Source organism: Anopheles maculipalpis, chromosome 3RL, assembly GCF_943734695.1.
Source record: "Anopheles maculipalpis chromosome 3RL, idAnoMacuDA_375_x, whole genome shotgun sequence".
NCBI classification, from domain to species: domain Eukaryota; kingdom Metazoa; phylum Arthropoda; class Insecta; order Diptera; family Culicidae; genus Anopheles; species Anopheles maculipalpis.
This window is the reverse complement of record NC_064872.1, coordinates 80109139-80133502: the sequence shown is the minus strand read 5'-3', so window position 1 is coordinate 80133502 and position 24364 is coordinate 80109139. Positions and strand designations below refer to the sequence as shown.

Here is a 24364-nt window from a genome sequence, read left to right as displayed (position 1 = left end):
AGAGAGAGTGTGGGAGAGAGCGAAACAGCCACTTTCTTTGATTGTTTTACAAGTCCTAACTAGCGTCCACTACACTACTAGGTACGAGGAAGCGAAAAAGTCTCCTAACCTACAGAGGCTTCTCGGCTACAGTACTGTGGCAATCTGCTAATAAGGAACGAACAAGGTGTGTGTTTTTTGTTTGTGTTTGTCTTGTGTATTCTTGTCCTTCCGGTAAGTGGCAATCGCCTCAGTGGCGCTTGTTCACACAAACCATTTCCTGCCTCTGCCTGCCTCTCTTCATCACTATCGGCCCATTCGTGTGTTGCTTTAAGAATGGATAAATAATTGGTTAAATGAAATTGGAAAATCATTTGAAAATTGGCTACTATTAAAAATAAGAGAAATAATTTAATTTCATCCCACATCGCATTCTCGCGCGTGTCTATCTATATAGCTCATACCTATGCCTCTCCGTCTGCATCATCAGAATGCAACTACTGACTGTGCACGCCACACAACGGTTCCCCACGATTTCCCGACTTCATGCTGCATCCCTCCCTTTTCGACACACTCTGGGCGAAAGCGCGAAAAAGGGTATTGTTTTAAGCGGAAATTTGCGATCACACACGACTTTGCTTCTCTATTGCTCTTAAACAACGATCCACATTTGGGTGTTTTGGTGTTTTTTTTCTTCTTTTAATTCGTTTTCTGTCTTGTTATATTGGCTTCGCGGATATGCGACACGCCCGGCGAAACAATCAAAAGACACTAACATCAATGTGTGGGTGTGTGTGTGTGAGATAGAGAAAGAGAGCCTCCATTTCCATTTGGTTGTGGACAACAATTGTGTCTATATTAATGTGTCTATTACGTGTGTAGTAGTGGTAGTACTGCAAGCAGATTGTTGGAGGCGAAAGGGCAAATATGACGTCCCGAACGTGGTCCGTGGACACGGACGCGGAATGACGCGGCAGCTGCTGCTGTTGAAGCTGTTGGATGAGATGCCTCGAAGCGAGACCACCCAGCAAACGGGGATGTAGTTTTACCCGCGGGAACAGATCACGTCATGTTAACGCCCAGAGCGCGGCTCGTATACTCGTACACGACGTAGCTGATCGAGACGGCCGGTAATACTTTGATGAAGTTGGGCGTGATGCCGCGGTACAGACCGACCGGACCTTCCGTTTGTATTATTCGCTTGAATACATTCGTCATGTTCGGTTCTACCGCTACGCTACCGTCGGGATTTGGACCGATTGTGACCGCTGGAAGGAGAGAGAAAGAGAGAAAATGATGGTAAGTTTCTAAAGTTCCTTCTGAAACAAACGGCTACCATCTCCTCAACTTACCTTGCGCTTGTAATCGGGTCCGCACCAACGCCAACGGATATGAACACACCTGCCCGAGCGTACTGGATGCACTGCCACAAGCCAACAGCAACCAAAAGCTTGGCTGTTCCGTCTCATGGTGGCTAAGGTACTTCTTCTTCAGCGTTTCGTACACCGCCAGATCGATACCGGCGTACGGGATGATGCCGAGCATGTTTGGAATGTAGCCACGGTAGAACGAGCGCAAACCCTCGCGCCGGTAGATCTTCGATGCCGCATCCAGGATGCTGCTGTACTCGCCCGTCTTTCTTAACGCTAGTCGAGTTTTTAATACTTCCATCGGATAGATTGCCGTCTGGCTGACGCCGCCCGCACACGCACCCGCTACGAACCGTTCGTAGATCGTCATCTGGCGTTTGTCGTTGCCGCGGATCAACCGCTTCACCTGCTCGTAGGCCGCAAATTTGATGGCGCTTTCGGGGGCGATTTTAAGCACGTTGATGAAATTACCACGCCAGAGGCTCCGCACACCGCCCTCCTTCAGCATGTACTGTAGACAATCTGAGATTCTTTGTTTGGATGCTTGCACCTGGTGAAAAGGGAGAGAAAAGATGGACAAAATTAGAACAATGCTTTGAAGCTACACCAATCGAGCGAAATAGAGCGAGCGAGCGATAGTACATACCTGTAGGAAAACTTTCAACCTATCCAACGGGGCCGTGCACGTGCGCGACACTGCACCAGCAATTCCACCGGCCGCCAGATGGCGCCACCACATACCGGTTTGCATTTCGCTCTGTGTGAAGTCATCAGGTACGTTTAGATCCTCACCGATATCCAAGTACTGCAATTGGAGGGCAAATAAAGAGAGAGAAAAGGGACATATTTAGTAAAACATGATAATCTGGACCAAAAAACAACAAAGCCACAAGAACTAGCAATAAATAGCCATTTACGGGCCTAAGTGCTTTCAAGAAAATACCCAAAAAAATACAACGAATTATGCGATGAAGAATGGCGCAAATTGATGTCTTATAAAATGATCTTAATGATTCGATCGCTGTTGCCATTATGGTTCGATCGATTACCATCGAGCACATGATGTTGGTGCGTGTAAGATGAATTACTGCTGTATGGAAAGGGCGCTTTATCTCTTTCACTGTGTAGGAAGTTGTGTTTAAAATCTACCCCAGTTCTACGCGGGCAAGAGAGTGCGTTGATGAGTCATACTGTTTAGTGCCGAAGCTTACAATAATAAAAACAACTTCTAAACCTTCTAATATGATCATCTGATGTTTTTCGACTACTAATTCTTCTCCGTGTTAGCTCCAATTACTCCAACCTACTTAATAAGTACGCTAGAATGATTTTCTAGGAAATAGTTACCGTCCGGAAAAACCGGATAAATCTCACCCAATTCCAGTAAAATATCGTACCGAAAGCGAACCAGTATTAATTAGCGTCTATTAACACAGAACGTGGACCCAACATCCAAACAAAATGCACCGAAGTGAGACAAGAGCAGCAGCTGCAATCATGACCTAAACATGCTATCAATGAGTGACATTATCAGTTGTTTGATCACGTTGTAGGTGCCTCTATGCTGACGAATACGGGTTATAATATTTCGTCATTGTTTATGTAAAGTGTGAAGCGAAGCGAGATTTATGTCTGCCGGTAAACATGTTTGGGAAGTGTCTGCCATCAAGCTAATTAGACCACCGAACGGACGAATCCGGTACAACAAACAACTGCTGCACATCAGCTGAAACGATGACTAACTACACCTAGCAGAGATGCCGGTTAATAGGCACTCAATGTCAAACAAATCACCCATATCCAGCTCATGGACACTGTTTAATATCAAAGTGTGGAATATGTGGAGACCTAGGGACCACCCAAACAAACTTCGGAGCGTTGTCGCTTCAGAGAACGAACTTTCTGCACAACAATTTGATCGACGTCACAAAGAATGATGCCCCCATAATGCCCCGAGAGTAAAATCCGGATTGATCCAGATCAACTGCCTCCGATGGAAGCGTCATGCTAGTGGACCGTGCCTCAGGTCATACTCGGAGCGAAACAATTCAACCTTCGTAAAGACAACAAACGTGCGTCATTGATAACAGACCTGGTGCGTATGATGCGGACGATTTCAACGGCAGCATCAATATTTTTTTAAGTGGAACACACTCGCCATACGATGATCGATTTTGGGGCGAAAAATGAATGGTGAGTAGAGTGATCAATTGCAAAGAGGATTCGGAATTGGAGGGCATAGTTTGGTTGTACCAGCAATCGATTATTATTTATGAAGTCTTTTGAGACAGAAAAGCCCGAAAGGCATCAGGATAAAGAAGAAATGTTTATGCTTAAATAACTGTGTCTTGTTTACTCTAGCAGCATACATCCGTGCTGTCGTGTAACTGGATCATCCCACAAGACAGCTCTAGGGACGATGTCCATCGCAGCATGAACTTTAATATACTGTCTGCCATTTGACATGTACAGCAGAGGAGTAGTGGCTCGATAATGACTTTTATTGACAGAGTTTTTCCATTTTTTCTGCTCGTATCTTTATGTGCTTTCGTTCAACATTGCCGTATCTCTTCCGTTACCTCGAATGCACGGTACATGCATGAGGAACGTTTTGCAAGGGAAATGACAAGTAATTAAATTTGCTGTCGTGCTTAATCGAGCGTTTAAACGTTTAAATGTTTTGACACAACACATCTAACGTGTTTTGGGTCTACTGCTGCCCACACTGTCAGCTGATGTTCCGAAACTCGTTAAGACATAGTTGCCAACCCCATTCCGTTGCTGGACGTCATCAATATTCCATCCGCCCATCTTGCAAGTAAGAAAAAGGGCGTTTAATCTAGCTTTGGGGTCCTTCCAGAATTTCCAAAAAACACGAAACCAAAAAAAAAAACCCTTATCAATTAAAGGCGGGGGCACAACTTTTATTGAACCTGTTTTGTTTCACGGGCTCACGGTCACCGAGCCCCACGCCAACTAGCCCGCCATCGAGCAGCACACTTATCGCTGCATCTTATTTTGTGGGCCAATCTTATTGCCCGCCTAGCAACAGGGGCAATTTAAGGCACACTTTCACAACTCATGCTGAAGCTGTCAGAAAGGGAAACTCAAATCGTCTTATCAACGTACTTTTTCTTGTCATGGAGGCATGTCTTCGGTACTTGCAGGGAAGCAACAATAGCCAATAGCCGCGTAACGATGGAAGTAGTTACCGCACACAAACAACAACATTCTAGAGAAACATTCCGATGTACCCCACAAATTCTAGGATCTCTAGCGGCTTGGGGACACATTGTCACACAGATGAAGTCAGAGTTTGCAAGAATTTAAACGTCAATCTACGTATGTTGCCGATTTACGATACAATCTTTATCGTTCCCCGACTTACGTAAGACGAGGGAAAGCGCACGGATTTGGTTTGGGCCAGCCCCAGCACAACAGCACAGTCGCGCCGTTGTCTGTCGACAAAAATAGTATTCCTCGTCGGGGGGAAAATAAAAGGAACAACAGAGAGTGCCTTAGACAGTGCGCGAAAATCGCATCCAAATGTTGTCACACTCTGCCGGGCGCGTTAAGAGATCTACCGGGTGCGTCAAACGCTTCTCTTTATGCTTCAAAAAAAAAAAAAAGCAGAGATGCTCATGTCATACCTTGGTCACTAGCTCGACATAGAAATCACTGTCCAGTGTATCCATTCGCGGGTGTGCACCCTTAGCACACACAGTGGGGAGAAGCCTTTGCTGGGAGTTTGCAGCTGATTTTCCGACCGTCCACAACCCGAAACGAGCGGGATCGATAAAACCACGCGCACACAAACAATTCGTCCTTCGGCGAGTAAACCTGGTACGCTCGTACTCCGTACTTTCTGCGTTGCAATTGCACGACGATTCGTTTACGGAAATGAATGCTACGCTCGTCCCCACTCGGGTCAGGTCTGGGCTAACGTCGGTGTGCTTGCAAAGGGTGGTGGTGTATCTGTTTTTTTTTTTTCACCCAAAAACGCGAAACATTGCCAACGAACTCATCGTGATATTGGCGCTAGGCGAGTGCATGTCCAAAGCTTGGAACCTTCCGTTTTCACAAGCTATCCACGGTACACACACACACACACATACACACATATATTCACTAGCGCACACACTAAAAACCCCGCAAATGGCGTGCAAATCCCGTATCCCGTGCTATGCTTTCAGTCTGATTCGCACGACGGAGCTCGCATTCGGTGTGCGGGTATCCAACTTTTCCGAACGTTCACCATCAACTGGCAAACTGACGATGGGATACCACAGAGACGAACGCGTTGAAGCGCTTTTAGGAAGGTTCAGGTTTGCAGGTGATGCCCGTGCCTGCACCGATCGACGGGCGTTAAAACCGTGAGAAGCGAAAAATCGTTTCTCGCAAAGCAAGAAAAGGTTTACTCGATTCTCATGGCCGGCTTGGTAGACAGAAGAGCGCACCGAGAGCGCTCTCGGGAAAGCTCTTTGGCCAATTTTCCACCGGTAACGTGTCGGTGAAGCAAAATGTTTTTCTCCCCTTCTCTAACAAGTCTGCAATCGAACTTTCTCGCTCTCCCCAACTGATCCTTTAACGGTGTCTCGGTAACTCGTTGTTTACAGCGAAAGCATGGTTGATGGTTGCATGGGTGGTTAGAAGTTGGGGGAAATCTTCGTACCTTTCCAATTGCTTTCCAAATACCAAACGCACGCCCGCTGACTGTACGTAACCACCCATTGCAATAAATGCCACATAGCAGGGCATGGACACACATTGCAACGGCCGAAGATATTTCGCTCACCCGCCAGAATCATCACGTTTTTGGCACAACACACACACTCTCTTTTTTCTCTTAGGGTGCCACAGCTGTTGGTGGTGTCTCAGTAAATAGACGCCAGCACAGCTCGGTCCGTCGGCAGGACGGAAATGTTACACAAGCTTAAATTAGCGAACGAATGTCTTTTTTCCACATTTTTGGTAGCAAAATTGAAGAGACCCAAACAAAAAGGAACAAAAAGGTACCCCACCACTGTATTGCGCATGTCCACAGGAGTGTGCATCGAGTTGTGGGTCCTACATACAAAAAAAAAAAGACACTGTGAAACGGGAATTTAGTTTTTTTATAAATAGACATTTTCCACCAGGAAAGAAGAGGAAAAAAACATTCTGTGTGTTGGGGAAGCTTGTCACCAGTGTTGACATAGCGTTAACGGAGGTAAACTAGCTATCAAAAGCAGAACCCATCATCAAAGGGGTTGGGTCACTAGGTCTCTCCTCTTCAAAGGATTGCGCTGGAAGTTAGTAAGCAAAAGCGCAAAGGACACGCTAGTATACACTTTAAGGCTTCCCGTTCGAGGGGGCGTAAAATATCCTTAAGGACAAGTTTTTACACGCTCGACAAAGCCGACAGATTGTCGGCGCCTAAAAGTTATGCACGACGCCATACACGCGCTTGCGTTTCGAATGGAAAGGAGCGCGCCGTTTGGCTGCTACTAAGAGCTAATTGACGGTTAATTACTAAAGCTTGACAAGAGTGCAAACAACACGTTAAGACATCTACTTTACACGAGTATCTTTAACTTCTTTTTGAACAAAACAAACTTGAAGAAAAATTAAGAAGAAATTAATGAAAAAAAGCTTATTTAATTTAACCCAAAACCACCTTTCAAAGGTCTACTTTTTGACGGTGCTGAGCTCTGGTGACCTTCTACATCCACGCGATCAGTTTGCATCGGCCGCGAAACGACCTAGCAACAGTGATCGCGAGCGTGATCGTGAACCACACCGCACAGCACACCACAGGCTCATTAAAAACCAGTTTGGTAAGCTTGGCAAATCGCCGCTACGGAAATCCCTACCACACTTCTTCGCTGGTCGCTCCTCTTCAACGATTTCTTTGAGTACTTCCCCCCGAAAAGACGACAAGTGAGTCAAAGAGGCGAAGTGAAGTATTACATTGCCGCATGATTCATCTTTTCCGTAAAACCCTCAACGATGATGCATCCCAAACACCAAAAAGGGGTCGAACCGGAAGTTTAAATTCCCGGAATTGCACTACACTCGAACTCGCTTAATTACTACAACGCACTGCTGATAAGATAGAGGGAATGGTGATGACGCGGTTGAATGAAGATATTTACCCGTGACAGCAGTTCCTTGAAGACGAGAATGAAATCTTCCAGCCCATCGCCACTGACTTGCAGTTTGTTCTGTTCGAATGCCATTTTACGATGCACGGGAAGTTGCTTTTGGCAACACACCTCCAATCACTTGCGAATTGATTGGACGAAGGAAATATCACGCTCAAGTTCAGTTCTCGCAAAGAACACGTTCTTTGACGTTTGCAGCAAAATTGGTACTGAGGCTTAGTACCCTTATATTAGCCTAATATCACAATGTTTTCTTCCAGAATCTTCTGCCACCGATCGGTATAACCACCTTCTAATTTAATGTCCCAACTTTCTTCTCACAGAAAAGAAACCCAACTTTCTTCTCACAGGTGCGTACTCTCTCTCTCTCTCTCTGACGATCTTTCGCTTTGCTTCTCTTTGTTTGCAATAGTTTTCACCCTCAAGAAAAAGGGACTTTTCTTGTTCGCGTGTAGTGGCGGCTCACTGCTGCTGGAATTTCGTACAAAACTCAACCACGTGGAGCTAAGGCATCTTTCTCACTAAAGCACACACACGCAACACCGCACCGCACTGCCAGTTTTGGGAGAGGTATTTTACTCTCGCTCTTCGCGCGCTAAACGGTATCAAACAGCTGTTCCGAGCATGTGGAGTTCACGCGCGGATGGGGAGCGCTTAGCAACAGCGACTTAAAATTCCGTCTCGTTGAGGGAAGGCGATAGCCCCTCTCTGTTCCTTTTCTTCACAGGCACAACACCGATAACTCGCTCTTGCTCACGCTCGCGATTAAAACCGCGATTCGCAACGAAAGATAATGATTCTCTACACACACACACACGCGGCGTGGTGGTTGGTTTGAGGCTTTTTTCTTCTTTTGTTCGCTTCTCTTACACGTTCAAACAATTCCGGAACCGCTTACGAAAAACTAGCGCGGAAACAAACTTTTGCATGACCTTTTTTAGCTTTCACGTTGCATTCATATGCAATTTAGGAAATCACAGATCACGAAGGTCAAGAGAGCGTAAGGGACAAAGAATTTGGAAGCACGTTAACAGCAACAGCAGGGATATCTTGTCAAAAAATGGAGTTTCCTTGGATACGTTCAAAATCCACTGGTCAAGGTTGTTGTGTAGTAGATTTGCTCGATGCCTGCTGTGACTCTGTTGTTCGAGACAGACCGTTTTGCACACTTGTACTTGTTGGTGGTGGTTTAGAAAAAATCGTGATATTTCGCGCTGCAAGCGAAATACACGTCCAGTCTCAACGGTGGTAAGATTCTCACTGAACAGGCGCGGTTCGAATCGCGCGAACTCGTCAACTATGCCACGGGGGTTGGTCGAACCGGCCATAGCAATAGCTGTAGACGAATGCGTTAGAGAGAGTATCTCTGGCGGTGGTAAGAAAGAGACCAAAGTACGGATGACGAGCGAGAGATCGAAGCACGCTAAATGATAACGAGTTGGTGGGAACATAGTTTTGGTGGGGGGTGCGGGGTGGCACAGGGCACCCTCCGACGGTAACTCGTACATCATTACGTAAAAGCACGTGAAGTGGTCCATCGTCGGTAGTGAAACAGCAATGTGTCCGGCTTGAAGAGCAATTGACCCCGGATGGTTGTGGGCCGCGTTGAGGAGGGGGATTTTTTGTCGGTATATTAGAAGAATTGAAATGTTATATGACAACTAGAGCACATTGCAAGTGCATAAATCTAATCAAATACAAAAATAATTTTCTCTTTCTAGAACATTCAAGATCTCTTGGAACATTCAAGAATTATCTCGCCCCTTTTTGTCAAAGTCTCCTGAGTTCTCTCTCTCCCAAGTGCATGTCCCGCACAAGGTAAATTAAATTGGCCACAATTTGCAACAAGAACGTTGCGAAGTGACAATCGCGTGTCGGCCAATGTCCATTGACCGTGTGGTGGACATACAAGCCCTCCATTACTTCAAACCGGTGTGTACTGGTCATCCATTAAACGTCTCTTTGCTCATAGGACGGACATTAGAATCTACCGAATTTCAATACGAGAGCAATGAGAGCAGCACGAATTGCCAATTTTAGAGTCGTTGTGCTAAACAACGTCCACCCTACCGAAAACCGAACCAAATCGGTACGAAGCGGTTACAGGCCGCATGCAGCATCCACACCGATGATCACTCATGTTCACGTCATCCTGCGAAGAAAACGTCATCATACACGCCCAAACAAACCAACCAAGAGCTGAATGTCACCACCGGCAAGGGACGCTTGCCTGGGTGTTGGTTATCTCACGCGGACGTCATGAGCATAGAAAAAAAAGGCCCGGTTCTGTGTTTGTAAACAAGACCTATAGTGCGTTGACTAGGTGGTTTACGCAGACGCACAAACATTTGTTCGCGGCCAAGGAAGAGAAGTCTCTTAGAAAACCTCGTAGTGCGCAGTTCATGAGCGTCCACTACGGGACGCGGACTTTAGAACCAAGGCAAGTTCGTTGAGTTGGGCAAGAAATTGTCGCGATCGACGCGTACAGTGAACGCATATAGGGCGCTAAATGAAATTCAATGCCCAACAAAGGAGGAGAGAATTGTGTACATACAGACGTAACGCGATACGCTTCATTTGGCACACATTTCTGGCCGCATGCTTCAAGCACTGATAAGCACCTCACATCGTAGTATGAAGTGTAATGACGCGTTCTCCCCTCCCAACTGTCGATAGACTAAAGCAATATTAATTGGATCACGGTGACAGGGAAGAAGAATGTCACGAACCGCCTAGCTGTTCGGTCAGCAAAAAAAAAAGGGAGTCAGTTCCGGATTCTAGCAGTAGCGTGGTATATCCACGCTCCGGTCCATGTGATCGTGGCGACACGACAGGGCGTTACGAAAACACCTATTTGTTTTAGCCATCCGGCTGTCGCCGGCTTATCTCCGGTTGAGGGAAGCTTGCACTAGCGGTTGAATTATGATCTTTATAAGCCATCTTTACGATTCTTTACAGTTTCATTTTCAAACAGGAGCAAATAATGTACTTCTTTTGCGTCATTTTAGCACAAATAATAGGAAAGTGGATGGAGATTAATCAGCAAATATACACACATACACAATCGAAAAAAGGTGTTCTGATAACGGACGAAATGCATCCCCTTTGACGTACACCCCTACCCCCCTCCCCCCCCCCCCCCCCCCGCCAACAAAACTTCGTGGTTGCGATGTAATTAAATTATTTTGGCAACATCGTGTAACGCGACGAACGTGCAGCTGAGAAAAAATGAAGTAAAGCACCGTAAAAATACGTTGATTTAATTACATGCAGCCTGGGTAACAGGAAGTTGCCGGCGAATTGCAATGATTTGAACTACTGCCAGGAATGTTTGCTGCCTGGTAACAGGGACACATCAATGCATTATAGGATGTCCAATTAATTTTGCTTCACATGATGGATGTTCAATGGGATGCAATCTTAGAAGGGAAATTTCGGTAAGAAATAATAAATATAAGGCATGTTGAATGTCCTGCTAATATTTATAAAAAAATATTAAATGTTAAAGTACATTAGAGCAACAAGAATCCTATTTAGATTGTTGAAGTTTTAGGTCTTCAAATGTATCTTTTTATACATAAAGATGCGCCAATGCTCAGTATCCATTCACATGAAGGCACTATAAGTTGGTGGTTTCTATCGTTTGGAACTCAAGTCTAGGGTAGTGTGTCTGATAAGGATTTAGGAATGCGGGAATTAGATTACTTGGGGAAATATATTACGTTCACAGATAAGCCCCAACATACATTTGGATCCGATTCGAAGGACCGATCCCAAGCCAGATTCGGATTGGTCGGACATCATCCCGTTTACACAGCTTTGTTCTTGGCTGCCAGAGCACCTGATCAGCCGTGCTTGTTAAGTCTTCACAGACATTTTTGGATTAGCACAAGAGCAGAGAATAATTAAAGACTTTCTTACCCCAAATGTCTACAATACGGAGCATGATCCCCTCAGGTGATGATCATAGGAAGTCTTTCACGACAAAGATCCAGAAAATGTGCCAATAAAAATGACCATCCCATCAAAAAAAAGGGTGTGACATTCTCACAAACGTATGTTAATTCGCTAGCATCCAGCTGTCAAGTCGTGTGCCATTTGCTAATGGTGATCACGAGGCCCTCCCCAATAAGTGAAGGTGACAGTACGCCAGCCAGTTGTCATTACGTTTCGCGACAATCACGCGCCAGCTGACGATGCTTTTAACAGGAGGTTTATGAGCAATTCTTCCTCTTAATGGGCTGGTCAGGTGGCTTTAGATGTGCTGGATGGTATGCACCACTTCCGATGTACTTATCACTTCGAAATGTCTTCCTTACAAGATGGAAATCTGTCAATTTACATCTATCAGAGTGAATTTTTCTTCAAGCTCCAGTAACCGCTCCAAACCGGTTGATCCAATCGTGTACCAGACCTACCCTTTAGTAAAGCATGAAGGCGGATGCACTTAATAGCAATTGAATACAAACAACTTGCAACGACGTCTTGTGGCACTCATGTGGTACTTTTCCACCACCAGCTGGCTGGACATTGGAACGTCTATTTACAAAACAACTGGTTCGTCTTGTTGGTAGCATGTGTGTGGCTTCTGCTCCATGCTTCATTAATTTTAGCTCCAGTTCGTTTGTTGGTATTGATCAACGGGTCCGTATGGTTGATTGATCAACAGAAAACAGAACTTTGGAACAAAAAACACGCTCACCACACTCCCATAGCAGGACATACTTGTTTTTTAGCGAAACGATCAACACTTAGCAGAATGTTAGGAAAAAACGAGATCGAACTAGACTTTGGTTTACCGGTTGGTACAAACCCAACATTGTAGGCAAGTAAATTTTAAAACACGACAGCTTTGAAGAACATAACGATGTTCAAGGTTAATTAAACAGCTGGCATGTGTTCATTCTTGCCTGTGATTATTCAACAATCTTACAAGATGCCTCGCAACAAACATCGACCAAAAACTGAAAATATTCTTAAACCAAACCAAACATATGGGTGGCGTCCTGTTTCCTGCACGTCTGCTCTGTTCCCAACACCTTGCGAGCGCCAACAACCAACGATCGTTTGGTGGGATTTAAATTTAGCACAAAAATCGCGCTTGCCCACGGCGGTATGGCAAGGTTTGCACAAAGTCACCGTCGTTTGCAAAGAAAAAACATCAAGCTTGGGAAAATGAATGAAAATTTAACGTTTTGCGTTAACGGTTGGATGGAAAAGTATCAGTACAGGAAGACAAAATGGGCAGATATCAGAAACATACCATGCGCCTCCATTATAAAAAACAGGAAATAATTTATAGATGAGAATAAAAGCATTCTAATTATGGAAAATGGGAAATCTGAAAACAATCGTTGTAGGATATTCAAAATAAAAAATATTATTCAAACAAGTACATGCTTAAAAGTACAAAAATATTTTTGAAGAATCTACTACACATTAAAAACACTTAAAAACACCATGAGATATTCAATCATTATGAAGCATGTGTTAAAATTGAAATCCGCATATTTGTTTCTAATTCAATCACTCATTCCCTGCTATCCCACGCTAGCCAACTGTCTCAAAATAGATTGCACAGAAACCCGATAGCACACATCATGAAAAGATGCCTACGCGATGATATAAGTTAGGTTGGCTTCCCTCTAAGGACCCTATTTTTACACATTGCCCAAATCAGAAAATAGTCTTCTAGTGTGGGTGAATCGGCAAAGCACAAGTGTCGAGGACAAGTTTCTGCTGTAAGATGCACGCGAAACACTCGGTGCTGGGCAGGAGACGGTTAATATAACCAACAGGATAATGGCCCTTTTTGCTGGCCACGCGAGGCACGTGGCACGTGTGAAATTATTTTTAAGTAAAGTTGTAAGTTCTTTACGAGGATTATTGCTTATTGGGAAAAATGACGCTGGTCTTCCTATGGCAGGACCTGGGTTCAAATCTCAACCTGGCCATTCTCCCGTAGTGAGGACTGACTATCCAACAACGTGATATCAGTAAGTTTAGTAAGTCTAGTCTAGTCTAGTCTAGGCCGGCTTGAACTAGAAAATCGTTAAGCCAAAAAGAGTGAGTATTACTTATCGTCATGCACAATGAGATTTGAATAGATTGCGACGCATTTTACAACCCAAGCTCAAGCGCGTATTCGTTTTTAAAAATAGATAATTCATTTAAAAATATGTTTTTTTTTTTTAAACCCCGTTAGTAAAAAGAACAATCCTCTAGGCGTTAAATTTTACTTTCATTTATCGTCAACAAGTTTTCACAAGCGGGAGGAATTGTTTCTGGGAATTCCGTTCGGCCGTTCAGTTGACCAAGAAAAAAACAAATGAAATGAACTCACGCGTAAATATGCTGATTCGGCGAATCACATGATAAAAATATAGTGGCTGGTAAACATTCGCAAGAGTAGAGAGATCGAAAAAACCGAATTCAACATTCCTTTCGCACGTCGTTTCTTTTTTAACTGCGACACACGAGCTCGATTGTACCAAAAATGCGTATCACGTTTTTGCGGGTTGTTCAAAAGCAGGTAGAACACGGATGTACTTCCTTCCGTTACTTTTGAGACGTCAGCAAAAAGTAACGGATATCTTGTGAATGGATCGTGTCGCGTCTAGACAAATAAAACTAAGCTCCACACTATCCACCAATATGACCGACGGGGAACTACCATTATACGGAATACACGAGACGAACACTTCACCTTGAATCGGGCGGTGCAACACCCTAAGCGAAGGTTCTCCCGAAATGGGGAAAAAAACATCTTCCGGTCGGAGGGAATCAAGAGGATCAGTGTGAGAGAAAGTGAGCGAGCATCAGGGTTGCAGGCAAATATTAAACCATGATTTAAAGTATTCATTGTGTGTTTGTCGTTCCGTCTAGAGAACAGACACGGCCACAAACAACAACATGCCCGCCGTGTCGTCACACAGAGTAACGCTTTTTATCAATTAGAAAGATCGCTCAGCTGTGCTACATTTACCGCCTGTCTAACTGTTGTACTGCTCGGCTCGGCTAATCGGACCTTGGAAACAGAGACTAGAGGCTGCACTTGAAATCGTTTTTCTTCAGCGTTACCACAACAATTAACGCCAACAGACTACACAACAAGGCAACCTGCCAGCCTGCCTTCCCCTGCGATCATAGTACACACGTCATCATTTTCTGTATTTGTCACATTCTCTCACAGAAGGCAAGGGTGGACGGTGATGATAAAGGGCAGCGAAGAGACAAACAAATAAACCCGCGGCTTGTTGTTGTAAAGCGTGCGCAAAGTTGTCGTTGTTAGTCACACAATGTAATGGGGAGGCTCGTCCCGAGCGACTCGGCGATTGTGGCGTTTCTGATTGGTTTAACACACGCTGACGTTTGCGTTAGAGATTGGGAAAAACACACGAAAACGAGATTGGCTGACAGAGGGATCGCTGCTCGTGTACTTCGAAGGGTGGATAGATTACGACGGTTGGAAGGTAGGTGGGTTGGTATTTACAACAAGGTTGCAGAGGGCGACGCGCCATGACTCCAAATAAATGTTTCTTGAGCAACAAAGTCAAAGATGATCAGATTATTACCATTTAACAATTTGCGATAACTTGTGTAGTCGTTCTTAAGCAAACTCTAAATTAGTTTATGCTGTTGATCGCTCATAATAATTCAAACATTCAAACAAATTTTGTACATGATGTTCAAAATTTGAACATCATGTACAAAAATCAGAGATGATTTAAACAAACAGTTGAACTTTTAATAAACAACATTTTGCCAGCGATAACGTTAGCAAATATACAATATAACGCTTCGTCACGCTTTTGTAACGGTCCGCCTGTTGTCATTCCTCACATACCAACAGATAGCGAAAAAGACCGACAAATTTTAATAATCAATAAATTAATTATCTGAAACTCTGGGCAAGGATACGCAACATTTCCCTTATTTGCGTGACTGAACCTTGAGAAATTACCAAATAAAAGAGATTATTTATTTGATTAAAATTATAATTCAAATTTGTGGGCATCTTCAGATGCGTTTAAGTAGATTCTAGAGTAACTATCTATTAATTTAATCATGTTAAAATGTAAACAAACCCATATTATGCACAGAATACCTAGGAATATCATTGATATAGAATTATACCCGTTTTCCTCGGTGGAATCATGTTGATCTTCTTAGCAGCGTGAATTTGTAGACTTTTCAGAATGTTCGTCGATACCTCCACTTACTTAATCCTAGCTTTTTATTTACTTGATACTTTTAAGCAAACATTATTTCAGAGTAAAAATGCCGTATAGACAATTCCGTCCTTCTCAAACCTGAGTTGGGTGGCCGTTCTTTATGAATAAAAAATCTGTGTTGAGGTAAGAGTTGGGTCATCATCATTACATCGATGCTACTGTAGTCGGCAGAACATAACGTAGGAAAATTTTATCATGATTCTATGTGCTTAAAATTACACTACCATCCCTCACTGTAAAACACCCCCAAACAACGTCATATCCTTCTCAATCGAGGCCATTGAACGTTGGTGAATCGTAGCATGGTGAAGATCGCACCAACAACAAAACCCAACGCCACAACTGATGCGCGCGCTCGCTCTCTTTCGCCGGTTTCCGTTGTGGTGCTGCTGTAAGACGCCCCAGATAAGAACAAAGAAACGTTCGTTGTGGATGTGTCCTCAATAGCAAACGTGATGGACAGCAACAGAACCAACAACTACCAACTGGGTTGGTGGTAAATGATGTTCTACGGGGTGGCGCGAAAGGTTACACAAAGTGCGCGATCACAGATTGGTTGTCCACTTTGCGAAACCGATCAGAACCGGATTGGAAAGCTTTTTGGCAGTTCCTAGGCTGCCCAGTTCCTAGCGTTTCCGATGCACTGCTTTCTATCAGCACGATGGATGGGGAGAAAAAAACGACACCGACGTCAGCAACGTGATCTTTGGACAACGGACGAAACGGAGCAAAGATTAGAGAGGAGCAGTACAAGGGATGCTCATAAATAGCACAATTTGGGCTTTACGTCAGAATATTTCGTAATTTGTTCTTGTAGTTGTTGGGCTACATTTTAATTACTTTAATTGGCAGTTGGCAATGCTGTGAGGAGTCTTTTCAGTGACGTGTTTAGTAAACTGCTGATGCTAAACTAGGTTCTATTTATGATTCTATCACTCAGTCTAAGCAATCGAAACAATACACATTCGTTTGTTGGATACATAGTTTTTTGCAGCGTACATTTATCTACAAGACTAATTATAGCTACATCTATCCTATAAATACACCCATGCAATGCTACGTTCTTCTTGCATATATGGATGAGCATTGCAACTAACCTAAATTAATGCTTGATAAAACCTAATCATATTGATGGCAGGTGCAATGAAGTCGTTTATGAGCGAATGAGTGAGTTCACGATGCTATGAAAAAAATTCTCCCCAACTAGAACGTGAAAAGGAGCAATAAACAGTGACATTCTCCCTTGCCCAAACATTTTAACCGAAAAGTGCAAAAGAGCCAACAAACAACAATGCGAGTGCGTGGAAATGTTGTGGTACGAATGAAACAACAGGCGCATCATATAAAAATCATGCGAACATTCAAGAATGGAGAATAAAAACAGCTGACACAGCATAGCATGATGATTTTGGGGCAAGCATCGGGAACGTACATGCTCCGGTTGAATTGCAATTCATTCACGGAACAACAACTCTTTGTGCCAGTCAAACAAGCATAATGAGGAGGATATAATACAACTTCAAACAAATTATTGATTAGCAGAGTAAAAGGGATTTGTTTTGTTGTTGTTGTGCATTCTTACAGCAAACGCAAGCATGACTAAAATTCGTATCCAACACGTCGGCGTGCCCCACAAACTTTTAGCCAAGATTAAACTATCCAAAAAATTATTCACGCCGACGGGTCGCATAAAGAATTGGCCATTTATGAACCACCGACCGATGTTTCAATTAAAGGCTTTTTTGCGGCCGTACAACACAATACAACGAGCGATACTAAAGGCAGTACAGGCTGAATACAAGTTCGAAACTAGCGAGCAGTATTTTGATACGGCCAGATAAAAACAGGAAACCAATCGAGCGGGGCAGTGGAGCAGGGTAGAAAAAGTAGTAAGAAAGAAGCTGTATCTGTACACTGTACCTTACCATCCACCAGCAGGTGCGAGGACGCGCCGCCATTGTTGGTGGTGGAGTTGTAGGAGAGGTTCGTCGGTGGGTTCAAAAGCAGATCCGTTACGTGCTCGATCGCCTGTTCGACATCGATCAGGCTGAGCACCGGATGTAAGGTCCTGTTGTCCCGTGTCGGTTCGGAGTCCGACATTAGATTTTCGTTCGAAACGGCATGTCGATACCGACCAATAGTCATCAGGTACGCTTCATTGTGCCTGAGATTCTTTACCGGTTTTTTTTTTGTTGTTGTTGTTTCGATCATTCACATAGATCCGATCGTTTCGTGCATTTCCCAAAGTACAATAGATAGAACAATAAGCTAACATTAAACATTTTTACGCCAACGGAGGGAAGAATTCGCTCTTCAATTTTTATGTCCCGCAGTTAAGAATCGATTAGATTAAAGGAAGCGTGATAATCAGTAGCAGTACTCACAGTCGAATGCCGCCAATATTTAACCAGTTCGTGTATGTCCGAGGACGGCGCAAGCAGCAGGAAGTCTCTCCACTCGTCGTAACTTATGTTCAGACTGCCATCCTTATCCATGCTAAAATGTGCAAAGAAAAGTCCCCATTAATACTCATTTTCAAGCGGTAAAATACATTCCATCAAAAAACACTTACCGCTTAAGTAGCTTTGCCGCCTCGTGTCGATCCATCTCGATGCCGAGCTCCTTGAAGGCCGTTATCAGCTCCTCCAGGTCGACCTTACCGTCCTGGTTCTTGTCCAGGTGTGTAAACTGTAAGCGTAGATTTTTTTCGTGCTCTCGCACGTAATGTATAAACTCCGCCAGCCCGACATCGCCGCTCTGATTTTGGTCCGACTGCTTTAGGAAGCGCTGAAAAAACAACGAATGTCCATATTCCTGGATATACCGTGTGTTTCATTGTTGCGCATGTTAGCATAGTGTGAGCGTAGGTGGAGTAGCGCAAATGACGATGCGTGGAGCATGATTTATTGAGTGAAAATAAAACGATTTGTTCGTGAAAAGCCATGAAAGAAAGAAAAGAAAATAATAACGAATACGTGTTAATGGATGAGTTAAACGAAGAAGATGCAATTTTTAAATGAAAATAATGTTCAGTGTGTAATTGGTGTGATGTTTTAGCGAAATACGTAAAAAGGCCAGCCTAGAAATCAGTTAAACCCTTACGGTTATTCAAACCGATGATTTAAACGCTCACAACATTCACAGGCAAAGTTAGGCTTGTATGCAAACGAGCTGTGCAAGTTGCTTCAACGCTTGATAGCTTGCACGCAAGTTTAGGGTGTTCTTTACTGGTACGTGTGACTTTTAACTCATTCTTTTGTATTTAAAAAATAATTTAGCATTGGAATTATGTAAACTTGGTGTTAATTAATGTTTTTTGAAAATTAAATTTAAAAAAAATATGAAGAATAGTTTAATAAATGTTAAGTTTGACAAATAAAATTTAATAAATAAAGTTTGAAAACGTAATTTTTGGAGCATCTTAGTTTTCAAATAAAAATTCACTTCTTTGATCAAAATGAAGTACTAATATTAAACATTTGGCCTTCGGTATAGCATGTGGTATACTAACTTTTCAAGAAGATATTGACACTTGGAATCCATGAAGCATAAATAACTCCATAACATTATGTATTTTAATGTGATATGTATTTTAAAAGCTGTCATTTTTAAATAATAAACATGCATGACACCTTAATGGAATTAGAATGTAAAAAGTCCAAAAAGGGTATAGTTAAAATAAGTTTTTTTTTTATTTCAAAATTATATCCCATTAGTTAAAAGAGTTGCTGCTTGATTCTCTTTCAAGAAAAAGTAGAGACAATTTTTACAATATATTTTGGGAAACATTTTGTTTTGCATTTTCTGGTAACATAATAAATGATATTCCTGCCTTTTTAAACTGATTCACTATTTTGAAAACCAAAAACAAATAAGTCATAAATATTTTTTAAGATCAGGGAAACTTCAGGGCAAAAGATCATCCGATGGAAGGTATGATAAAGACAGTTTTTCTTCTTCCAAATATGGCCTTAACGAGACCTGCAATTTATGGTTTCTTTCACTTAAATTTGGTGGTGGATTTTCCAGCTGCAGATAGCTATCGTGAAGGTAGCCAGAAATGGCATGCCAATGCATCTTTTTGGAGTTATAGTAACACAAATATTGTGACCAGTTTAATAATAATTGCTCTGATTTTGATTTGTTCCTAGTTTTGCAGCTAAAATTAATAATACAACAAAGTAGATGACAGCAAAACGTGTTGCCTTACATGTTGCCCAACAAAAAAAGATCAACAAACCACTTTAGATACTGTAATCTAATTTGTAGATAAAGCTATCATTGCGTTAACGCAATTGAAAGTAAAAACCATCGTCAACAATCTTTGACGGAACTAATCGCCGATAGTCGACTCGTGACTCTCTACTAGGCCCAAGGTAATGCTTGTGATGTGGTTGGCATTCGCCGACTACCGAAATGCGCAGTACACACGAAACACGATATGGTCTTCAACAACAAAACAGTTGGACTTGGACAAAACGCAAGTTAACCTTCACCCTGACGGAATAAACAAATGTCTACTCCTATCGATTGCGCTGCTCTTAAGGGAAATCTTGTCCTAAACGGACAGTTCTCTGTGTGTTTGATTCCTCAACGAGATGTAAACTACCAAAATAATAGTGAAAACGTTTCTAGCTAGCGTAGTGTGTCAAGATCAATGCCAGATCCAGACTCATTCATACCTTGATTGCATGTTAATTGGCTCCAACGAGAGGGAAATTTAGCACCCACGCGATATGACCAATTTTTCCCCCAGAATGGCGCCTTCCTTGTTGGATGGAGCAATATACAGCATCAACATCGTGCCAACAGATGCAAGATCGACGGTCCGGTTTGCCGTTGGTCTCGGTCAATGTCATAACCTCCCGTTGGTTGTGCTTTCTCCTGGTTTGTAGTTAAAAATAAAAACCCCTACACCCTGCCTAGATCGCAAATGCGGCGAGCAGCGCAATTGAAACCGTTGCCGTTTATTGCAATTGAAACAGCGGGACAGAAAAATCTTCTTTCCTTTTCCTCTAGCAATCTTAAAACGCTCAGACGAACCAACGATCGTACAACGAAAACCGGTAGACGGTACATGCAACGAAGCGTGGCATCATTCGCGTGCCCAATTGCATCGCGGATTACCGCAAACCTACAAAAGGTACATACAAACACACGTTTAATCGGTGTGTTATGCCTCAGTGATCGCGATATGCTTTAACAGCTGATGTACCAGCCCGCGTGTTGACGTACGGGAATTCATTCCCCATATCGGCACATCCACCGAAAAGGAATTGCCTTAAAAATAGTCCGGAAGCGATAAGCGTGAAGTCAGATAGATAAATCCCGTTCTTTAACTCGCTCGGTTGCTTTAACGTATAAATCCTACGGCGGTTTTAGAAAGACAACTGTTAAAAAAGGAAGCGACTTATCTGATCTGTCTGACTGAGTGTAAGCTAGAATTTAGCATACGAAAAGAAAAGAAGAGATTTGCTGGGGGATTAGGAACGTGTCGCAAATGATAATTGCGCATCGTTAACGTGAGTGAGAGATTTCTGTGTCATTTTTTTAACCTTTTTCAATTGGTGTTAAGACATCCTCTATCGCTAGTGAGGACTCAAGCTTATCATTTTGTGGGAAAGTCAGAGATCCGTTTTTAGGATAGCTTTAACTAAGGACGTCCCAGCACAAACCCCAAAAGAAAGCAGAAAGGCCACCTGCAATGAGCTGACTACATTTTTTAAGTATAATTTTTGGATATAGGAGTCTAAGTTAACTATCGATTTTTTATCATAAATAGGTACTCTGACTTACTTATTTCTCAAGCCTTTTCTTCGCTATCTATAGCACTAAACTGTGACTAAAAAAATAATATTCTCTCAACGAATCCCCCCTCACTATCAAACTCGATTTGCCAACTGCAGTTTTCGCAACCGACCGTTCCGCATCTTTCGCGACCTAATTACCTCCCATTTGAAACCTCCTTTCTCTTTATTTCTATTACATCGCTTTTTTTCTTTATTAAAAGAGAGCCAAAATCTAATTAACACCTAATCTCAAGTGGGTATTAAACCGGGACAAAGAAAGGAAAAATGCGTCCAAAGCCGACAACTAGCCGTTCAGCTACGATCTAATCCAATTTCGAAGACACCGTACGGGACACACCGACGTACATAAATCAATCATGTCTCTCAAAACAAATTGCAAAAAATAATCGATCCTTACTCAATGGAAACCGAACCCCGGGATGGTAGACAGCCAGACGTCAATTTTTCCGAGAAACTTTTCCCCACCGAATCTCTTTTTTCTCCCTAACCTTCCGCCAAAAAACGCCCCAGATGACCTCAGAAGGGCATGCGACGGACCCGAAGGCTCGTCCGCCTTTTATGCTTCTTATGTGGATCATAGAGCCGGGACACAAGCTGAAAACCCGCATACCCGTGAGTGTGCGCATAGGGTGTCGTAGTCGCTAGCCTTTTCCCCCACAAGCACAGGCCACCATTCGTTTCATCTTTTATCTCCCGCAAAAAGGAAGGGAGTTCGGTGCCCGTCGTCTTATGCCGTTTCTTCTGCTAAACTCAGGAATTTTGAATTTTCTCTTCCCAACACGAATGCACGCTAAAATAAACAAAGCAAACCAAGAACCGCACAGCTGTACACATTTGCCATGGGGCAGCAGTGCAAAAAGTATGGGAGGTTAAGAACTGGTTTGAATGGGGTGGTTCTCTTCTCTCCACATCGTGACATCATGCAAAGTCAAGCAGGCGACGACGATGGTGGTGAACATTAGGAGCGCATAAAATCATATGAGTCAGCTGAAAATAAGGGCGGCCTGTTAGTGATGGGGGTTAGCGGTGATGATGATGATGAATGTCCGCTTGCTTGTGTGTTAGTGAGTGTTGTGTGTACATCATGCGGGATGGACCCGTTCGTCCTCACCTCGGCGTACTGGTGCGACAGACCGAACTCCTTCAATGCCGCTGACAGATCATGAATATCGATACGATCGTTCCCGTCACGATCAAGCTTTTTGAAGATTTTCTCTAGCCGCTCCTCATCCGCCTGGGGCAGTTCGTGCAAGTATTGCGGGTACGCAGGTGTACCGGAATTTCCACCGCTATGCTGCTGCTGCTGCTTATCGTTTCCGTTGCCAGCCGGTCCCCTGTTAATGTTGACCATTGTATTGTAGCAACCGACCCTCGCACACAAAATGCCCTTTTCGATTCGTTCGCTGTGTGACTTTGTGTGTGTGTGTGGGGGGGGGGGAGTTGTGTAAGGTGGAAAACTTCACGTTGCTAGGAAGTACACTTTTCCTCACGATCGGGGCTGACTAAGTAGCAACACGATTTTCACTGGCAAGGCCGCTCCCACTGCAATACCTGGAAGTCTAGGGCCCTGGGTTTAGCACACGCACTCACACACTCATACGCGCGCGCACTCCAAACTCCACGCTATTCTGATGGCGAATGAGCACTAGACAAGTGGGTGGGGGACACCAGTGGGAAGGAGGCGTAGGATTAACGGTGGAGAAAAGTGGAATGGGGGTAAAAAAACTACACTCTCGTGCCACGGACGCACTTTCACCGATCACGGCCAACACCTTCCTCGCACACCTTATTGTGATACACAATCACTCTCACACACGAAAATCTAAATCACTTTGAAGCACCTCTTTGTATTACTACATGGCCAACTAGGAAACATCACACCGACGTGATATACACGCAGCTACGAAACACCAACACCATTTCGGATAAACGCACCACAAATGAGCACAATTCCGCAAAAAAAAAATTTAAACTCCAGTAGCACAAGGGTCGCGAAATTTCTTTTCCCACCAGGAAAAAAAAGCAATCCACTGAAGGCAGGGGAAAAAAATACCAACGCTTCCCGTTGGTCTCGGTTTCGCCACGAGTTCGGGACACAACACGCGGGTTGTACTCGAGACGACCGCGAGCGGAACGAGAGCGCGTGTGTGTGTTGAAAAGAACGAGGAAAATCACACTAAATCGCGACGAGAAAATCCAGCAAAACCACACGCACTATCGAGTCGGAAGCTGCGCAAACTCAGATGGAAAGGGGCGACTCACTTGCGTTTTTATTTCGGACTCGCGAAATAGAGAATTTAGGTTGCGTGGATAAAGAGCACGGAAAGCGATCTGAATGGATTTTATCAAAACATGCCTTCTGCGGAACTGTCATGTTAGTTTCTCGAATTTTATTTCTCGAATAAATTGATTATCCAGAATGTCAGCACAGTGGGAAGCGTCAACGTTTTCAATCCCAATTGAGGTATGTATTTAGACCAATTTAGAAAGCTTCATTCGATTTGTCATCAATTGCTGTAGAATAAAACTTTAGGTGCATTATCATCTACTGTATCCATATGAATAAAAAAATTAAAACAATTTAATTTGATAACTTTTGCGGCGCGCATAAATTCCGTTTGATTTCATTTCGAACCCAAGTCTTGAACTTGACGCTGTAAACAACTGTTCCTTGTCCAACTGTCAAAACAGTAAAGGCGGTTTGTGCTAAACAAATCGAACGCACACACCTCGGAACTTAAAAGTAGTTTTTGAATTTTACCCGAAATGCTAGTAAAATAGCATTCATTTGCATAGATAAGTGTAAAGTGTTCCGCGCCCTTTGTATC

General features: G+C 43.4%; 5 protein-coding genes across 9 annotated transcripts in view; 1 reads left to right on the top strand and 4 right to left on the bottom strand.

The window, feature by feature from the left end:
- LOC126563291 (40S ribosomal protein S24) overlaps positions 1-24364 on the top strand; it is a 478430-nt gene that overhangs the window by 194428 nt on the left and 259638 nt on the right. The window lies entirely within an intron of this gene.
- The window catches only part of LOC126563401 (U6 snRNA-associated Sm-like protein LSm2), a 507910-nt gene that overhangs the window by 224091 nt on the left and 259455 nt on the right, over positions 1-24364 (bottom strand). The window lies entirely within an intron of this gene.
- The window catches only part of LOC126563349 (uncharacterized), a 147122-nt gene that overhangs the window by 9193 nt on the left and 113565 nt on the right, over positions 1-24364 (bottom strand). The window lies entirely within an intron of this gene.
- Positions 1-24364, bottom strand: part of LOC126561488 (uncharacterized) — a 581387-nt gene that overhangs the window by 455394 nt on the left and 101629 nt on the right. Inside the window, exon 1 of one of the 2 annotated variants that reach the window (XM_050217665.1) lies at positions 3797-3800. The exons of the other annotated variant lie outside the window; for it this stretch is intronic. The gene's annotated coding sequence lies outside the window, so the exon portion shown is untranslated. Of the gene's footprint in view, positions 1-3796; positions 3801-24364 lie in introns of those variants that run through there. 2 annotated transcript variants of the gene reach the window in all.
- Positions 962-22912, bottom strand: LOC126562081 (calcium-binding mitochondrial carrier protein SCaMC-2). 4 transcript variants are annotated; one of them, XM_050218492.1, is made up of 6 exons: positions 22648-22912; positions 18299-18540; positions 18111-18222; positions 1996-2154; positions 1332-1899; positions 962-1247 (listed from the first exon to the last, which is right to left on the bottom strand). In XM_050218492.1, exons 1-6 carry the CDS (start codon positions 22885-22887, stop codon positions 1042-1044), a joined length of 1527 nt encoding a protein of 508 aa, XP_050074449.1. In that variant the 5' UTR covers positions 22888-22912; the 3' UTR covers positions 962-1041. The 4 variants fall into 4 exon arrangements, with proteins under 4 accessions (XP_050074449.1, XP_050074450.1, XP_050074451.1 ...); XM_050218493.1 differs by having other exon boundaries at positions 18299-18513; XM_050218494.1 differs by lacking the exons at positions 18111-18222; positions 18299-18540; positions 22648-22912 and adding an exon at positions 7484-7568.

Excerpts from the sequence above, each read along its gene's own strand:
- LOC126562081 (XM_050218492.1), bottom strand. The coding sequence starts at position 22,887 with ATGGTCAACATTAACAGGGGACCGGCTGGCAACGGAAACGATAAGCAG. Across the intron at positions 18,541-22,647 it reads TGTCGCACCAGTACGCCGAG|GAATATGGACATTCGTTGTT; the intron begins GTGAGGACGAAC and ends CGGTATATCCAG. Across the intron at positions 1,248-1,331 it reads GACCCGATTACAAGCGCAAG|CGGTCACAATCGGTCCAAAT; the intron begins GTAAGTTGAGGA and ends CTCTCCTTCCAG.